The sequence below is a fragment of the Poecilia mexicana genome, unplaced genomic scaffold (assembly GCF_051168715.1).
Source record: "Poecilia mexicana isolate PSO_F unplaced genomic scaffold, ASM5116871v1 scaffold_12, whole genome shotgun sequence".
Lineage (NCBI taxonomy): Eukaryota > Metazoa > Chordata > Actinopteri > Cyprinodontiformes > Poeciliidae > Poecilia > Poecilia mexicana.
In genome coordinates this window covers 8889491-8908013 of record NW_028263381.1, presented here as the reverse complement: position 1 = coordinate 8908013, position 18523 = coordinate 8889491, and the positions used below count along the sequence as shown (strand labels likewise).

The 18523-nt window shown below is 40.5% G+C and overlaps 1 protein-coding gene across 1 annotated transcript in view; it reads right to left on the bottom strand.

The window, feature by feature from the left end:
* loxhd1a (lipoxygenase homology PLAT domains 1a) overlaps positions 1 to 18523 on the bottom strand; it is a 28041-nt gene that overhangs the window by 7254 nt on the left and 2264 nt on the right. The window contains exons 2-34 of the mRNA XM_015009002.2: positions 16506 to 16620; positions 16331 to 16342; positions 14934 to 15014; positions 14078 to 14262; positions 13408 to 13506; positions 12415 to 12563; positions 12202 to 12325; positions 11813 to 12063; positions 11600 to 11735; positions 11328 to 11488; positions 11118 to 11204; positions 10888 to 11023; positions 10614 to 10768; positions 10356 to 10516; positions 8795 to 8871; positions 8459 to 8655; positions 8174 to 8366; positions 7920 to 8080; positions 6817 to 7150; positions 6553 to 6704; positions 5075 to 5208; positions 4630 to 4778; positions 4149 to 4253; positions 3943 to 4071; positions 3691 to 3858; positions 3413 to 3594; positions 3158 to 3274; positions 1988 to 2150; positions 1677 to 1831; positions 950 to 1159; positions 690 to 822; positions 403 to 611; positions 84 to 269 (exon numbers count right to left, since the gene is read on the bottom strand). Of these exons, the coding sequence (XP_014864488.2) occupies positions 84 to 269; positions 403 to 611; positions 690 to 822; positions 950 to 1159; positions 1677 to 1831; positions 1988 to 2150; positions 3158 to 3274; positions 3413 to 3594; positions 3691 to 3858; positions 3943 to 4071; positions 4149 to 4253; positions 4630 to 4778; positions 5075 to 5208; positions 6553 to 6704; positions 6817 to 7150; positions 7920 to 8080; positions 8174 to 8366; positions 8459 to 8655; positions 8795 to 8871; positions 10356 to 10516; positions 10614 to 10768; positions 10888 to 11023; positions 11118 to 11204; positions 11328 to 11488; positions 11600 to 11735; positions 11813 to 12063; positions 12202 to 12325; positions 12415 to 12563; positions 13408 to 13506; positions 14078 to 14262; positions 14934 to 15014; positions 16331 to 16342; positions 16506 to 16620 (5006 nt within the window). The remainder of the gene's footprint in view (positions 1 to 83; positions 270 to 402; positions 612 to 689; positions 823 to 949; positions 1160 to 1676; positions 1832 to 1987; positions 2151 to 3157; positions 3275 to 3412; positions 3595 to 3690; positions 3859 to 3942; positions 4072 to 4148; positions 4254 to 4629; positions 4779 to 5074; positions 5209 to 6552; positions 6705 to 6816; positions 7151 to 7919; positions 8081 to 8173; positions 8367 to 8458; positions 8656 to 8794; positions 8872 to 10355; positions 10517 to 10613; positions 10769 to 10887; positions 11024 to 11117; positions 11205 to 11327; positions 11489 to 11599; positions 11736 to 11812; positions 12064 to 12201; positions 12326 to 12414; positions 12564 to 13407; positions 13507 to 14077; positions 14263 to 14933; positions 15015 to 16330; positions 16343 to 16505; positions 16621 to 18523) is intronic.

The following is an 18523-nucleotide window of genomic DNA, read 5'->3' as shown; positions in this document are numbered from 1 at the left end:
TAAACAAACATGTTAAAGATTTCACAGTTTTTGATATGTGAAAGTACAACAGATTGAGTCATTTCTCTTGTCCGTTTACGAACCTTCTGGGTGATGGCAATGGCCTCTGCATCTAACACATTGAACACTCTGGCAGTCAAGCCGTCCCCTCGATCTTTGGCCAGCCAGCACTTGCAAGCAAAGATATATTTGACCCCTTTGGTTGGCACAGCAACGGCCAGCTCATCAACTAGCCAGCAGCTCTCCGGAGTGGCCCCATCATGGCCGAGCTGCGGGGAGGGGAAAGGACAATCACTTCACACAACAAGGCTGTATTTTTCCAGCACTTTGACTCATGTGTGGGTGTGCATGGGAGTGCCCGTTCCTCGGTGAAACTCTAAAAGCTTCACCCCCGCTACTCACCTCCACCTTTTTAATCTCCCCCACATCTGAACCGTGGGCCTCGAAGCTCTCCAAGGAGCCAGCCTGAAAGCCCTTCCTCCTGTCAGGGAGATCGAGCCACAGCCTCTCCGTTTGGGCGTGATTGACCCCAGCGATGATTACATATGCCCTGCTGGTGGTGCTGGCATCCCTCTCCGGCCCAGTGCAGATGGAGACGTGGTACGGTATGACTGCAAGGCGGGTATAATACCTTGAGGATGTGACTGACCTCAAAATGAGATCATGATGAATGTGTGAATATTTCTTACTCGGTAGATCTTCTTCTTCTTCGTCGTCCTCCCTCTTCTTCTTCTTCTTTTTGTTCATGTTACTATCAACACTGTTCACTGTCAAGGCTGAGGTCTTTTTACTCTTTAGGCTCTCTCTGACACCGTCATAATCCTAAAACACAAGAGATTAAGAAATACAGGCACAGACAGATGCAGCTGCTTAGAAATAGAAAATAACAGAGATAAGAGAGAAATATTTTTTATCTATAACTATCGAGTCCTATGGCTGCGTCTGTTACCTTGACATAAAAGACTCTTTCGATGAGTCTGTCCTCCCTCTTCCTGGAGAGCCAGCGCTCGCATAAGAACAGGTAGACTTCTTCTGTGTCCAGATCGAACACCTCCACCTGGTCCAAGTACCAGTCAGGACTCACCATGCTGTTATCATGGCGGATTTTTATCTTAAAAACCTGCCCGAGGTCCACTGCTTCAATCGTGAACTTATCCACCTTGGAGAAAAGATGATGATGAATTACAAGCATGTATAACATATACAGCGCCTCACGAAAGTACAGCATTCCTATCACTTGACCTTTTCCACATCATTAAGATTTGATGGAACAGAGCGACACTATGCACGATGATGAAGTGTGAAGTTGCAAGTTTCAAGTTTATTTGCAAATAAAAATATAAATAGCCACAATGGAATGGTTTTAATTTAAAGCATATGTACAGATATATGACTTAGAATGACCCAGGCTGAGTCCAGAACTAAATCTAACAGAAAATTAGTGGCAAGACTTTGACATTCACCCATCCCATTTTGACTGAGGCCATGAAAATCAGTCTGTATAGGGAGAAGAGTTGCACCTTCGATATTAGGAAAAAGGGTTCAGATTATTAGTCTTGTATGATTTTTGCACTGATGCTTGTGGTGGTAACATGACAAAATGTGGAAAAGCTCAAGGTGTACGAGCACTGTGTGTCTTCTCTTCAAGTGTTGTAGCTAAGAAAACGTTTTCTTACAGATCCCCGTTCAAACTTGTTACTGTTCGTTTCCGACTTGCTCAGTTTTCTCTCCCCAGTGTCCCCCAGGTCTCCATAAATCGTGAGGAAGACGTTCGCGTCCGTACCAGAGCCGCTTACATCACCTGTCATCACTGACACGTTGTATGTGTGCGCTGTGGTGGGAATAACAGCAACAGAGCACATCGGTTTTGGCTATTTTCAAGACAATGTACAGAACAAAGAGGCAATTTACCATCTTTTGACAATGCTGTCATGACAGATTTATTAAGGGAAAGAGGCAAAGGAAAAAAAAACAAGACACAACATACTCTCCAGGGCATCTTCCACTTCGACCTCAGTCACTTTCAGGCTGCCGTCTCTGGAAAGCTTCTCGGTGATGATGTCAGAGGGCTGCAGCTCTCGCACTGTTTCTCCGTCGTCTTCTGACTTGGCGAGCCATCGTTCACAGGGGAAGATGACGGTCTCTGAGCCCTAAACAGAATGAACATTATTACCACCAAGAATTTATCTTAGTATTTTCTGTCTGTGTTTTCAAATGTGTATTCGTGATGATAGTAAAACCACACTGTTGGAGCAGTGTCAGTTTTCCAGGTGAAGAACATCACCACCTGCTGACTAGAAACAGAAGAAGAAAATGCTGGTAAGTGGTAAATAGATGGGAAATGTGAGTCTACTGCGACTTTAAACAGAAAATAAGCATCAGGGTTGAATTGTGTTGTCAGTAGATCAGCCAGTGTTCACACTGGGGTTGTTCTTCATCGATCCTGGATCTGTACATGTGCTGTACATTTACAAGAACTGCCATCTGGCTATTTGTCCAACAAACAACATCAGGTTATGACTGAATCCTCTTTTATAGCCTAATGTTAACCCTTGACCTCAGGCTTCGAATGGGGTAGGATGTCCAAAATGTTTCTGTGAAAGGGGAACTGCTAAGAGAAATGACTTTGCAGCCCTAAAACAGAAAGTTTTCCAGAGTCAGTCTTGGAATAAATGATTGAGAGGAACCTTTGCCAATATATTCATAAATTTAAATATTTTCTACATTAACATATTTCTAATGGGCTGATAACCTGATAAATGTTTAGTTTGAAGTGTTGCACTATTTTATGTTTGCTATCATTAATTTAGGTTAATCTGTGGATATAATGTATTTTTTAGGTTATTATCTAATAATTAATTTTTACATCTAATTATTTTAAAAATAGATATTTTAAACGTTGATTACCTTCAACGTTACCTTCACAATGACGATTACACAGATACACTATGAAAAGTCAAATTCTACAAGGTGAAACACATAATTTTAAAAATTTTTAATGAAAAATGCTACATTCATTCATTTATAATCATGCATACCTGCTTGACGCAACAATAATTAAAAGAAATAGTATTTTTCACCAGATGATTTGAATGCTAAAGAGTTTACTGGTCAATATAGAGTTTACTCTATTGTTGCAGTCACGCTACAGACATACCTTTCCCTTCCTGAGCAGGCGTCTGATCTCCACTCTGTCCAGGTGCCAGCCCGGGTTGACCCCCCGGTTGTCATGGCCGATGCGGATCTTCTCAATTACGTCCCCTACATCTTCTAACTGCAAGAACAACAATACAAAATGCTCTTTTAAAGGAAAAATTTGCCATAGGCAACCATCTGCTTTCCAAAAGATAAAAATAAAATAAAATAAAAATTCTGCATGTATTAATTTGTAGCTTCTCATATTTTAATGTACTTCAACAATAAACATGTCTTCAGCTCCTCTTTCGAAGTACATTCTCCTTTCCCTCTTGTTGACACAGAGGGACTTCTGCTGAGTGCACACTGCGTCTCTTCCATACAGAACAAGAAAGACGTCGGCGTCTGTCCCGGCTCCGAAAACGTCGCTGGTGAAGGTTTTAATCTCGTACGGAACAACTAGGAACAATAAAAATAAAACAAATCAAACGTATTTTTGGCACATCCAAAAGAAACAAATTTCATACGAGTGCAACATAAAACAGTGAGTATTACATGGTGTGTAAAACTCTGTTTGAAGAGGGTTAGGAAAGAGATCCCTGACAATCTCCCCATCATCTTCTCCTTTGTCCAACCAGCGGCCGCACGGAAAGCGTAACTTCTGCCCTACAGACTGAGCGTCGATCTCTACCCAATCGAGGAACCACCCTGCAGATCCTCCTCCTTAAAAATTCATCAATGTGAATGAACTTTGAGTTATTTGGCAATGTTTAAAAAAAGAAAAAAAATATATATATCTTAATGTACCGCAGTTGTCATGTCCAATGCGCAGCTTCCTCAAGGGTCCCAGGTCAACAGCTTCCACTGTAAATTCATCAATCATGCCTCGCTCAAACTTGTTTCTATGCGTCTTTGAGGCCTTTAGAGTAATTATACCTGCAGATATGCACAGAGGAGCTTAATACATTACGATGCATGCAAATCAAACACAATATAATAGCTTAAAGCGTCACCTGTGTCATCCTTGGTACCAAAAAGGGTCATGAAGACGTTCGCATCTGTTCCTGCATATTTCTTGTCGCCGGTTTTTATCCTCACTGTGTATGTTGTTGACATGGCTGTAAAAACAAAAAAACCCAAAAAACAAGACAAAAGTTACTAAATAGGCAAGTTATTTCCCTTTTAATGGGTCTTATTGGTTCAGAATAGAATAGAATAGAATAGAATAGAATAGAATAGAATAGAATCGAATCTGGTAAGATTTATATGCGTCAACAGCAAAGTGGTAGGCAAATAGAGACGCAAATTAGAAATAAATAAATAATCATAAAAATAGAGATGGAAGCTATGCAACTGTAAAGTATTAAAGATACATAAAAACAAAAGGTGACAAAAAATACAGTAATAAATATGAGATGAAGATCCTGCGATATTAAATTTTATTACGGTTTTGGTTGAACCATCATACTTTTGCTTCTCAATAGTTGTTCTCACCCTTCTGTTCCAAGCCAAGGGTCGCTTCAGAGTCGTCTTCATCTTCATCCCCCTTCTTCATGAAGGCTTCATCCACAGGGACCAGCTCTCTGGCAAGCTGGCAATCGTCTTCATCAACAGCAAGCCACCGTTTACATGGGAAAAAATACCTGCGTCCAAGTACGTGATTTACTCCAAATATTCTCTAGATTTGTTCAGATTCAAAGTCTCCACATAACACTTGTGATCTTTTTTTTTCAAAGTCAAGTACCGTTTCATACCACACAGTGGAGCTCTACTGACATAATATGTTTTATGAGTTGGCTGAATTAATACTGTTTTATCACATCTGAGTGAAATATCCTAAATCAACACCATTTTTCAATATTGTGGTCTCAGATCAGATAACTCTGATCTGAATAGCTGAGCAGTCAGCTGCCCTCTTCCTGTTATCCCAGTGACTCACGTTGTGTCATCTTTGGTGTCCACGATTTCCACTCTGTCCAAAAACCAGCCGGCGCTGGCCTGGCTGTTGTCATGACGGATCCTGAGTTTCTTCAGGACCCCGAGATCAACTGCTGTCAGGCTGAAAACATCCTCCTGGGTCACACACAAGCAGTAGAAATATGAAAAAAGAGACTTTTTATTTACATTTGATCAGAAAATGGCATGTTAACAAATATTTATACCCTTCTCAATAAGCAAAAGATAAATCTTTACTGGAATTAAAACCTTCCTAATTGTTGATCATGCTTCTGCTGATGTTTTGATGATTCATCTTCGGTGATAAACTTGATGTATTTGGGTTTGGAAAGCCTCCCTGTCACCACTCTGGCTGGGGCAAATGTTACTACTAGTTAGACGAAGCATGTTGGTAAAATTAAAAGATCACTTTAAACCTAAATATAACATGGGTATGAAAGTTTTTGTTGGCATTCTGTACTCTTTAGTTAATAGAAGTATGTGTACTTGAAAGTTTTTTTTTAATTTATACTCCTCAAAGCATACATGAACTTTCAATTAGTAATCCATGACTTCTTCCTGTGGCCCTGAGGCATAAACATCACTTGAAACAGAAGCACATTCCTCTTGGCCTCCATTCAAAAAGGGAATGAGGAAACCAGACCAGTGAGGAATATGGTGAAGGAGGTAAAAATCTTTGAAGCTCAGTTGGAGGACTGCAGCAAAAAGTGTCATCTTAAGGTCATCAAATGTCAAAAACGGCCGCACTGTAAAAACACAAATCCTTACCAAGTATTTTTGGTCCAGGTTTTGAGTGGAAATATCTCAAAACATGGGTATGAAACAGACACTTGGGTACACTTGAAACAACACAAAACCAACTTACAAATAACTTTTTTTGCAATATATGGGAGGTTGCTTTAAGTGAACCTGTCCTTAAGTGGAACTAGAACTTTTTTTTCATTAATATGAAAGAATTATTGACATAAAACAAGTTCCTATTTCTTGCTGAAAAGTTACTTGCATTGTTTATGTTTTTTTTTTTTGTCTTATTTTAAGTTTAAGTGTAGTAAGATATTTGCACTGGAAATCAGACAAAAATACTTGGTAAGATTTTGTGCTTTTTCAGTGTAGTGGCCTCTATCTACATGCTAACCAGTTTGTTGGAAGGCAAGTTTGGAAAAAAAAACAGTTTCTTGTCCACAAACACAAACAAATATAAATCTTTTAATATTCTATAGAGCAGAATAATGAAGGATTGCTCTCTGTGTGCTAAAGCTTTTAAAGTGTTATAGAAGAAGTACAATTTTTTAAAAACATTTTAAATACAGGCTACAATTTTGAGAGAAGATATCTTTTATCTCAACTGGATCATAAGTACAGGAAATACATTAATCCACTAGAAGTGGTGACCGTTTTCCTTGACAACAAAAGTTGAATTAAACTTCATTTTAAAATCGAGTTCCACCGAACAAAACATACCTGTCCTTTCTCGAATTTATTCAGGTGATTGGATTTCCTGAGCCATCGCTCCCCTGTGTCACCAGTCTCTCCGTAAATGGTGATGTAGACTTTGGCATCGGTCCCGGCACCCCACATTGTCCCAGTGTATACATAAACCTCATAAGAGTTCACTGAAAGGAAAACATAAGTAAGTCTTTAATGGAATGCAGTGGCTAATTAAAACACTGCCTGTCAGGCTTGACATATTAGTGAGTGTGCAGATTACAGTCATGCTCCACTTACTCTCCAATTCCTCGTTGGAGTCAGTCAGCAGTTCAACCACAATCTCCCCGTCCTCTTCGTCCCGGGCCAGCCAGCGGCCACAAGCGAAAGTAAATGTCTCCACCACTTCCTGCAGCTCCTCAATTATCTCCACCTCCTCCTCTTCTTTCTTTTTCTTTTTCTTGTCCTTCTTCTTGTCCTTTTTAGTCGCCTCTTCTTTCTTCACCTCAATCTGCACCATGGCCATCGTTAGCCTCTTGATGTCCACCATCTCCAGAAACCATCCGTCTCCGATGCCCTTACCGTCGTGGAAGATTCGGATTTTATAGATTTTCCCGACATCCAGAGCTTCAATCTGCATTTTAGGGAAACAGCAGTATTTGAAGTATGCATGTATGTGTCTGAAATGTTTTTTGTTTGTTTGTTTTTTTCAGTCTAAATGCACCTTTTGCTGTGATTGTAAGAAACTGCATCTAGAGACTGAAGGTTTTTTTTTTCTCATTCTTTTTTTGCAATTTGGCCCATTATAAAGTTTTATGTGGCCCAGAGACACATAAACCTTGAAAATAACTGTTGTCTGTTTAAACAATATTTTGTCAATTAAATAACAGCAGTTTTCAACGAAAGAAGATTAAGACCACAGAAAAAAATAACAATAATTTTCTTAGAATTTTGACTTTTTTTTCGGAATTTTGACTTTTTTCAGAATTATTCTGACTTTAATCTTCTAAGGTCAAAAGTCAGAATTCTGAGAAGCAAAATCAAAATTCTGAGGAAAATAAGATCAAAATTCTGAGAAAAAAATGTGAAAATTTGAACCTTTTTCTCAGAATTTTGACTTTATCTCAGAAAACTAAAGCCAGAATCATTATTTTTTTTCCAGTGGCCACAATCTTTTTCTGTAGTTTTCATATATATGCTGCCAAATTACATCAATCTGAAATGATGTTCAGTATTACTGAATCTTAAGAAGTACTCGTTGAGTGCAGAGGTGGCTATTTATTCAAATTTCAGAAGTTTGTTAATGGGTTTTATCAGTACATTTTGCCACAACCGGCCTTTTGAGGACATTCATAAGAAAAATACACAGTGAACATTAACATATCTTGAGGTTTAGCAGAGACCTTGAAGATTTCAGTGGTGCCACGTTCAAAATTGTTGGAGCGGCTTTTCAGGGCGAGGATTTCAGTTTTCCCTTCATCTCCATATATCTGACAGAAGACGTCGGCGTTGGTCCCGGCTGATCGCATGTCACCAGTGACCACTGTTATTTCATAGTTGATCACTGTTAAAGAAAAGGTGTGAGTTCACCATGACAAGTTTAGAAAAAAAAAACATGTAAACAAGAGGGACATACTTTGTTTTATTTTTCATTTACATTTTTCAATTTCCAAGACCTCGCTGGGATAGATTTCAACCTCCACTTTGCCGTCTGCTTCATCTTTGCAGAGCCAGCGGTGGCTCGGGAACATATACTGCATCCCGTGAACCGGCACGGAAATCTGCACACTGTCCAGAAACCATCCGGCTCGTAAGCCTTCGTTTGTGTGACCAATCAGAAGACGGTTGATCTGCACGTACAGAGTAAAATTGATGAAATACAGGGATTAGCCTCAAATAAAGTGCCCGAACGTGATTTTTCTCCGAGATACAACACACTTGCCTTTCCAATGTCATACGTATCAAGGGTGAAGATGTCAGTTCTTGCCGTCTCAAAGTAATTCCTGAGGTCATTGTCTGAGACGGCCAGGATCACTTTGTCAGTGTCGCCCTTCTCACCGTACAGCTTCACGAACACCTTGGAGTCAGAACTGGCACCGTTCACGCTGCCTGTCTTGATTGCGATGTGGTAGCCGACATCTGCACGCAAAATGTTTCATTGTTTATTCAAATTTTAACACAAATGTTAAATTATTTGTTTGGTGTTTTTTTTTTTTTTTTTTTTTTTTTTTTTTTCAATGAATGGGTTTGGAAAAAAAAAAGTTCTGTAGTGACTTACTAAAGAGACGCACCCCGTCTCCAGCTGGAACCAACTCACGGATAATCTGCCCGTCATCTTCATTGCGATCAAGCCACCTAGAATAAAAACCATGTTATATTTATCTGAGAAATATATTTGTTAGTACATTGTTGTCATGAGAATGACTTGAAATAAATCACTAATATTAAAGAAAAAAATTATATAACAAGACAAACACAAAATCAAGGTAATATAAAACTTAACATGAAATGTATACATGCAACAAAATGTATATCTTTGTCTTATGGAAGTAATACTTACCCAGCTTTAAACTTAAGGCACAATTTCAACATAAAAAAATAAATATTTATTACAACCAAAGTTTGTAGTCAATTGTGATAATGTGAGTTTGACTGGATAAAATAATTGGCCGCATAAAAGGAACTCCAGAAGAATCACGAACATGGCTCTTCTGTCTCATTACTTCGTCTTAAGTCTCCCAAGCCGTCTCTAATGAGCAACACAGACAGGCAGGAAGAACACTTTTTTCCTCGGGAAGTAACACTGCACCCAGCTTTGCGGTTGCACTCCAGTTACAGAACGAGAGAGCTGGCTGGCTGCATGCATTTAGTGTCCATTTGTAATGGCAAAGCCATCCAGCTCTTACCTAACTACTTAAACACATGCCACTGGAAACCTACTGACCCCAAACATGGGCAATTTGCATCAGTAAGAAGACTTCTAAAAATGCCGGAAGGATTTTAGCCGTCTGACAGCTGGCTTAGGTGGTCTTCGCACAGAACAATTAGGATGTAAACATGTGAATTATTAAAAAAATATTTTATCACTTTCCTACATGTAAAATCATTTTTACATTTTACTGAATATAAAGATTAAAAAAACATCAACAATTCGCTGCTTATTTTCTAACAGTCCGAAATATAAATGCATTAAGGCAAAAATCTCCCAGGTCTTAGGAAACCCAAGCAGCCGCAGACCGTAACATCACCACACCGTGTTTGAATGTTATTGTTTTTCTAAAAGGGTCCGTTAGTTTTAAGCCAGATGTAACTTTCATCTCAACAGTGCTCAGAAATGTTTCCCAATGGTCTTGGAGATCATCAAGATGACATGACTATAGCCATTAAAGGGCTAGCTGAGGCCAGTGAGGTCCGCAGGGCCTTAGAGGCAGTTCTGGGCTCTTTTGTGACCTCTTGGGTGAGTCATCTTGTTCTAACGTTGGTCGGCCAGCCGCTCCTGGCAAAGTTCAGCACTCTTTTATTTTTTATTTAATAAAACTATCTTTGTCTGATATCAAACTTGATAATAAATTGCAGACGAAATCTATAACGGGTAAAGATTTTGTTTCATAACCCTGTATATCAGGTTAGATCCATTCTAAACTAGTGTGTAGTGTGAATGCCTGTGCATGAACTGTGGCTCCTTTGCTCCCTCTTTTTTCTGATCCTTGTACCTGAGTTTAAGTAAACTGAAGTAAATCCAGCAAAGACCTTAAACAGGACCTGAGACAGATGTAGCATACATGCTAAGATTTTCAGTTTACAGCTCAAGATGCTTCTTGTTGAGAGTATCGTCTTGCCTGAAACATGGGAACTCAGTGGCAGAGGACTCAGGCTGTCCCTCCTCTCTGACCAACACCTTATCAAGATACCAACCACAGCCTCCACCGCGGCCGTCGTGACCTACTCTGACTCTCCGCACCTGGCCCAGGAAGACTGACTCGATGAGGAACTCGTCGTGCTGCGGGCAAAACAAGGAGAAAATAGAGACTTAAAATATGTTTCACAAAGAACAAGAATGTAAATTTAGGTGAAATTTAGTTTAATCGTTTACTCACGTTTCCCTTTTCAAATTTGTTGACGTTGTTTTTGCTCATAAACATGAGACGCTCTCCTGTGTCACCCAAGTCTCCAATAACATTGAGGAACACGCTGGCATCGGTGCCACTACCACTGACGTTGCCAGTGCAGATTGTGACCCGATACTTTATCACTGAAATGAAAGTATCAGGAAAGAGCTGGTGTTGCTCTAGGAACAATTCACACCGTTCCTGCCACACCGTACTTAAACACTATATATTTTAATAACTGGGGAATATCTTGATATCTTACGGGGCAGCGGCTCATCAATGAGTGCTCCTGTGGCGGGAAGTTCTCGGACAATCTCATTGTCATCTTCATTGATGTCCAGCCAGCGGCCACATTCAAAAGAGTACTTGTCCATGGTTAGAGTCTTGAGCAAAGTGACCTGCAAAAAGTCTCGTCTGTCATCAAGCTCACCTTTTACTGCACTCTGGTTTGTGAACTTCCTTCATACAACAGAAAGAATAGTCGTGGCTCACCTTCGCTAAATGCCAGCCAGCAAATGGATTTCTCTTCTCATGCCAGATCCGCAATTTTAACAATCGTCCCATGTCCGGCATTTCGATCTACAGAAATCCCCCCCAAAAAAGTTAGGTATAAACAAAAACATTAAAATCGCCTCCTAGGAACATTTTATGGATCAACATCACAAATAAACCAAATAAAAAATGAGACGATCCCAGATTTACCATGAATTTGTCAGTCTGTCCTTGTTCAAAGCTATCTGAATTGTTTTCCAGTTTGATCTCATCTGACTTTCCTTTCTCTCCATAAATCTGCAGAAATACTTGGGCATCTGTGCCGGCGCCTTTTATGTCTGAGGTCCAAATCCACAAGGACCATGGGTACTCTGGCGTGAATAAAAAGAGTATTATTCCAACACAAAAATTGTAAAAAAAAAAAAAAGATAAATTAATTTTTTTTCTACGCAGTAAACACTATGATTTATTTTTTAACTCACTTTTCTGTTTTTTCTGTCTGAGCGAGACCATCTCATACAGTTCCCTCTCAATAAGTCCGTCTCCTTCGTCCTCATCCAGCCACATCCCACATGGAAATGTTTGCTCAATGCCAGTGAACGGACAGTATATCACCACCTGCAAGCAAAATGGCTGCTTAATGGATAAACCACGCTGCTACAATCAATCTGTTACCAATTAGAAATGTGTAGTACCTTTTCACAGTACCACCCTGCACCAACGGCACCGTTGTCATGACCGATGGTGACCCTGCTGAGAGGGCTGATCAGTTCACAGATCTCTACATTGAAGATGTCAATGAGAGCTCGCTCAAAGGCACCACCTTCTAGGAAAATTTTGCCACTGTTCTTTAAGCCCTTGGAGCCATGCATGACCATGTGGATCTTGGAGTTGGTTCCTGCTCCCCTGATGTCACCAGTCATTACTTGAACATTGTATATAATCCCTGAATAGGCAGATAAAAATATAAAATTACCTTTTTTGGATTGAAAACATACTCTTTAAATGGATTTAAATAGGAATTTATTTGATGGTTCATGCTTAAAGTGTAGCAAACACAAGTTGATGGCACTTATTATCACACCCATTGGTTGCATTGATCCAACCAAGACGTCTCTCTGTATTTTGCCGTCATCTTCATCCATGGCAAACCAGCGATTCACCGGAAATTCATATATTTCTTTATTCCCCATATCATCTATGACAACCTGCGATGTAAGGAACATCAAGCACAATTAGCAGTTTTTGTTTTTTGAAGTGCACGTCTTTAAAACCACAACTTCATCCATCTACATGCCTTGTCTAGAAACCATCCGGCTGAGGAACCTCTGTTGTTGTGGCCGATGGTGATTTTTCTAAGCCTTCCCAGGTTTGGAGCCTCTATTGTAAACTTGTCCTCTGAACCACGTTCAAAGTTGTCTTTGTCACTATCCAGTCTTCTTTCCCCTTTCACATTACAAAATATGATTAAGAATTATAGAGTGAAACTTCAAGACGCCCAAGAAGTTGCAGTTATTGAAAGTGAACTGCTGAATAGATATGATTTTGAGCCTTATATTGGACTGATGTTGAATCTACATAAGTTTGATTCAAGAGGTGAAACACCAAGAAGCAACAGTTCAATCTAGATGTTAACTAGTGCAACTGGGGAGAGAAGGTTCTATGTCCTTAAATTTGCAAGGTTCATAGAATAACAGAATTGGTGGCACTTGGAGAGGAAGTGCTCTAAGGTAGCTGCTAAACTATCCAACCATCCAACATTCCTTGCAAAAGCATTATACAGCATTAAACCAACTTGTCAGGATTAAGTGGAGTTGCATTGTGGGTTCACATGAGTCTGGGGCTATTGTGTCGCTTGGCATACGGGGTATACAGATGCACAGCTGGCCCAGTGTTGAAGCCAATGTGTACATGAAGGCATCTGAAGGTCCATGGCTACCCAGCTTCTGTCATCTTTCCCCAATCAAACCTGTGTGGCATCAGCTGAGACATCAATTTCATCCCAGTTCTGATCTCTAGGATCAACACAGTGGGAAAACACTGGAGACAACAGCTGTAAGACTCCATTCCACAGCAAACTGTGGCTTGTATCCAGGCCAGAAGGGGAGCCACACTCTTCTGACATGGAGCATGCCGCCATCTCTATGACCCAGTGGATCTGGAATTTCAATGACTGTAATACAGATTCATGTGTGCTATCTTTTAATTTCCACCACTATTCCTTTGTGTTTACCTTTTATTACCAGTGAGTGCATTTGAAGACCCAACCGTCCTGTGTATTCTACATTACCTGTGTCACCATGTTCTCCAAAGATATTCAGGAAGACATCGGCATCAGTCCCACTTCCTTTCATATCAGCAGTGAAAACACTCACAAGATACTTATTTACTGCAAGACAAAAAATAACACATCAGGCCAGAAATGGCTTGTGAAAATCACTGGAAAAGCCTCAAATGCAGTTTCCAATCCACAGTGGAGAATACTAAATTGCTCTATTCCCTTTCTTAAGGTTCCTCAAATATCACCTCTGAAATGGTTTCCAAATTAAATATTTATAACTCTGGGTGTGTATTTGACAAACAGCTGTGTTGCTACGACTGTCTCTTTGCAATGCTGGACTTGATTGTCATTAGGTGCTAAGATGTTAGATCGCATTACGGCAGGGGTCACAGGGACCAGTTTTACCCGAGGACTACACTGGGATAGCATTCAGTTACAACCTGAAACTATAGGACGGCCTGCAGACTTTCAGGCAGAGTAGTGTCTTCCTTGTCAAACACATCCAATTACTACTCAGTTTTTGTGGAAGGTTGCCTCATCTTTAAAAATGTATTGTGCCCTTTGTGAGGCCTCGGTTTACATTTACAAATCACTACTACGATCCACAACTTTTCCAAACAACGTCTTTCCAATTGTAATCGCTTGTTTTGTGGTTTTGTAAGAGGAGTTTGTGGCCTACATTTTGGGACATCCATGGGGTTTAGACTGCCCAGGAGATCCCTGACGAACAGGTTGTCACCCTCCTCCCGGCTCAGCCAGTTGTTGCAGGGGAAATAGAAGCGCAGATGGGGCCGGATCATGTCGGTCACCACCACCCTGTCCAAGAACCAGCTGGCGCTCATTCCCGTGTTGTCATGTTCAATTCTAGAGAAAACAAAAGTCCGAGTTTCACATTATTTGATTTGCACACTCTAATCGTCTCATCACATGAGATAAAATTTTACAGTTTAATACTAAACAAGGCTATTAATTTCATACAAACCCAGTTGCTAAGCTACAAATCTGGTCTTTCTGGAAAATTGGGAGGAAAAATACTGTTGTTGAGAGAGACCTCTAAGAAGTACCAGTTGCAGCTGGTCACAATTCCTTCATATAAAATGCATCCAATTGTTAGCCGAGTGGTCTCCACGGCAACAGTGATAGCTCTGCTCGGTGAGATGAGATGAAAAGTGTTCGATGTGATTGCTCTTGAACTTGTAGAGGTGGTGATTTTGCATGTTTAGAAATTTGGGTTTCATAAATCCTTGCCTGATTCAGTAACTCGTGTGGGCTGGCTGTGACGTAGCTCTGCTTCCTCTTCATCCACTCATAACAACAGATGGGATTTAACCTTTTGTCACTGGACAAAATCTCTTCATGTCCAACAGATAAACACATGCTTACATTCTGCATGGTTTATTTAACCACGAAGCTTACGTTCATTGAGCTGCCTATAACTTGGAAATTTTAAACATTTGATCCAATGATGGAAACAACTCTAGTGTAGCAATGAAGAGAGGTTTTACAGTGACTTGCATTTTCATATGATACAGTACCTTAGCTTTTTAATTGGGCCAATGTTTTGTGTTTTGATGCGGAAAACATCCGTCTTATTCTTCTCAAATGCATTCCGGCTTCTGTAAATAAAAATAAAAAATAAAAAAAAGTGAGAAAGTATTAAAATTTGTGAGAAATCTGGCATGAGCAACTTCCATTATTTAATCCAGTGAGATTATAACAGACAGATAAAGGAACTAATCTCAGAATCTGTAAAGGGCATCACCCCGGCTGATCTGGCTTAAGGGACGCCTGTGGACTGATGGTGGTATGATCTGAAACCTTCCTCAGGCTCTCACGCTTCACCCCTCTCTCCTTGTTCATGTGTTGTACTTTTGCCCCTCGCAGAGAGGAAACAGAGTGTGTGAGCACATGAAATCCCCCTCTTACCCAAGACTGCGCATCAGATGGCCTCTTATATCTGTTGACAGATTCCCTGACAGACCCACATCTGTCTTTTATTTTTTTGCTTTTAATGTTACCCCGGTAAGGCCAAGGATTAAGGTCATAAACTGTCAACAGGTGAACTTGTGCCCTCATACTCCATTTCAAGTTGCCCGCGGAGATGAAAAGGAGACACTGCAAACTTTGGAATTCATGCAATTTTAAATCTGCTGTAATCACACTGAATTTCCAAAGAAGTACATTCTTAATGTGCCTTGGAGGCTTGAAGAGATAAGCATCTCCCTTACCTGTATTGTGCTGCAAAGTGTAAACCTGTCACGACACAATACAGGCAGGACCAGACGCATATCGGAGTAAGGTGAAACTGCTAACTAAGTCAGAAGTTTATTGTGTAAATACCAGAGGAATCAAAGGCATCTTTGTCCAGTATTTTATCAAATTAGCTGTCACACAGTGTGGACATACTGAATACAAGACACGTTGATGCATACTGAAATGAATGAATGGGACCACCACAAGGTGTGGATGACATGATCCAGAGTGGTTGACAATAAGCTGTGTGTGTCCTGTACGCTGCCAAGGTAACTCTGTCTGTCAGTCAGCGTGAGTGGAGATAAAAGCAGCCTGCTGCTGATAAGATCCCCTGGAAGTCATTTGATCATCTGCATAAATGACATCGTGGTCTTCTTTCATTCCTTTGAGAATGGAAACGAAGACTAGCCATGTCACATAGTTCCTCCTTACTCCAGATATTCTGAGTCCAATAGTTGTTTTTGGTTGTTGTTGTTGTTTTTCTTTTTACATCTGTATGAAGGAGAGATTCCTGCTTCACGAGGAAACCATTTAGTCTATTTTCAAATGTCAAAGTTTTTAGAGTGACCAGTGGAAAGTTGAATAGGAATTCTCTCCCATACAGTCTCATATTCACAATACAAGCAAACAAAGGTACAGAATGTTAACCATCTCCTTTTGTAGACCAGTTAGCAAGTACCTCTTTTCTGTGCTGAGGAATTAGGGAAAAACAGAAAACATTAAAAGTTAATGATTCACTGTGAAAATATGTGAGACCTGTAAACATCAGTAGTTATGTACATTAAGCATGGTCTTAAATCAGAAGGTGGAATTGTTGGGGAAACATTTTTATTTAGCACCATAATTATACTTACTTGCTTGCCAAGTGAACCTTGGGTGAGACGCCAAAGTCTCCAAAGAGGGTAACAAAAACATTGGCATCAGTCCCAGCTCCCTTTACATCCCCTGTGACTGTAACCACCTCATATACTGTAAGAAAGAGGAGACAGGACATTAAATATAATGACAAAAAAAAAAAAAAAAAAAAAAAAAAAAAAAAAACACTCCCTCTTGTATTTATGAGAATCCCTGACTGAAGGTCTCAATCACCCCAAGTTACTTAGCTGGAGCAGTAGTTTTACTTTAGTTAAAACTGAATTTAAGTTAGTTTAGTTTTACAGCACCAATTCACGACAAAAATGTTATCCCAAAGCACTGTATAGGATAAATTTATAGAAATATGTGATCGTCTCTCTCCTGATGATGGAGGCACTATGCAGAGGAAGTTCATTCAGCAGCTTTGTTTGAGATTTTGCTCTTATGTTCATCATCCTTTACTCCATAGATTCGAGTTCAAATGTAGAACCAGTAAATATTTGGTGTTTGACTTCACCATAACAAACTGGGCTAGATCTTGTATTGTTTCCAACGATGTTCCAATCCATTTTTACAAATAAAGGCACCATAAAACTTTAATGTTTCCACTTGAGGAAGAAAATGTACACCAGCCTGGAGGGGGCAACAATCACTTTTCTAGTTAAGTACCATATCTAGCCCCACACTCTAGTGCAGATTCCCAAACTGTGGGGGGCGCCCCCGAGGCGGGGCGCCGTGTAATTGCAGGGGGGGCGCGGGAAGCCGTCTGGATGGAAAAAAACAAACAAAAAACATGAACGCTGTGTGCGCTGGGTTTTTACCTTAGAATGCCCAACTCTCTGTTATTTCTATGTCGGTTTGATACAGTAGGGGCTACACTTCCCATATCTGTGTCCTCTGTCACTTTTATCAGCAGTTAAAACTGTTTAATCTGTTGTTAACATGTGGTAACCTATTTTTCCGAGCCGCTTTTAAACGCAACATGAGCGCTACGAAGCTCGCGCTGTTCGCAGTGAAGGAGACCTGCTGCTGCTGTGCAGAGCCAGAGGCGCAAAAAGTGGGTATGCAGCGTATGCAACGCATAGGGGCGCAGCACCAGAGGGGGCGCCAAAACCCCGTCTGGAGGGGGCGACTCTCCGATTATGTTTTCCCATACACTTCAGCGCGCCTCACGCTCCTTCACCTCTCGCACATAACGAGGTAAATGTAGCGATTTTTACACTTCACGTATCATCGCCTCGGCGGGGGAGGTTGGTCAGCGTCGCTCCTTCACCCTGACGTTCCTTCCCGCCGATTTATGTTTTCGCATACACCTGAATAATGTGTAGTTGCGCCACTGTGCAGAGCTACGCAGGTTTGTGTTAGAATCATGGCAGCAAACCAGCAAAACGCAAATAACTTTTCAGTTTTTCCCCCAAACTAACCGACTGAGTTGAGCAAAGCTGTTGGATGCAGGTAATGTTAGCTAAAAGATGACTAGCTAGCTAATATCAATACAGAACCTTTAGCTTAACAAGTACCTTGTAGGCTACCGATGTTGTTGTCTATGTCCAGCTACGTACATTCATTTCCCCCCCCAAAAAAAGTTAGAGACAGGGAGTCTCTAAGAATCCTCTTCTCTCCCCCCTGCCCCCCACCACACACACACACACACACACGCACACACACACGTACACACACACACTTGTCGTTCAACCAGACAGCTATTTGTAATCCATAGGGGCGGCCCAGAAAATGTTTGGAAACCGCTGGGGGGGGGCAGGAGAAAAAATTTGGGAACCACTGTATCCCAAAGATCATGGCATAAAAATAAAATAAAAAAAAAAACACACACACACACATTATGACAAGATACCCTCTGCTCCACATATGCCCTGTGATCCTGCATAGGCACCAGCTTTCTCTGCCAGTCAGCGTGTACGCCACATGGTTAAGATGTAAATAGCTCTTTCAAGACTAATCAACAAGGTTTCACAAGGAAAGAGTTCAGGTGCAACAATACCAAGAAAATTTGTCA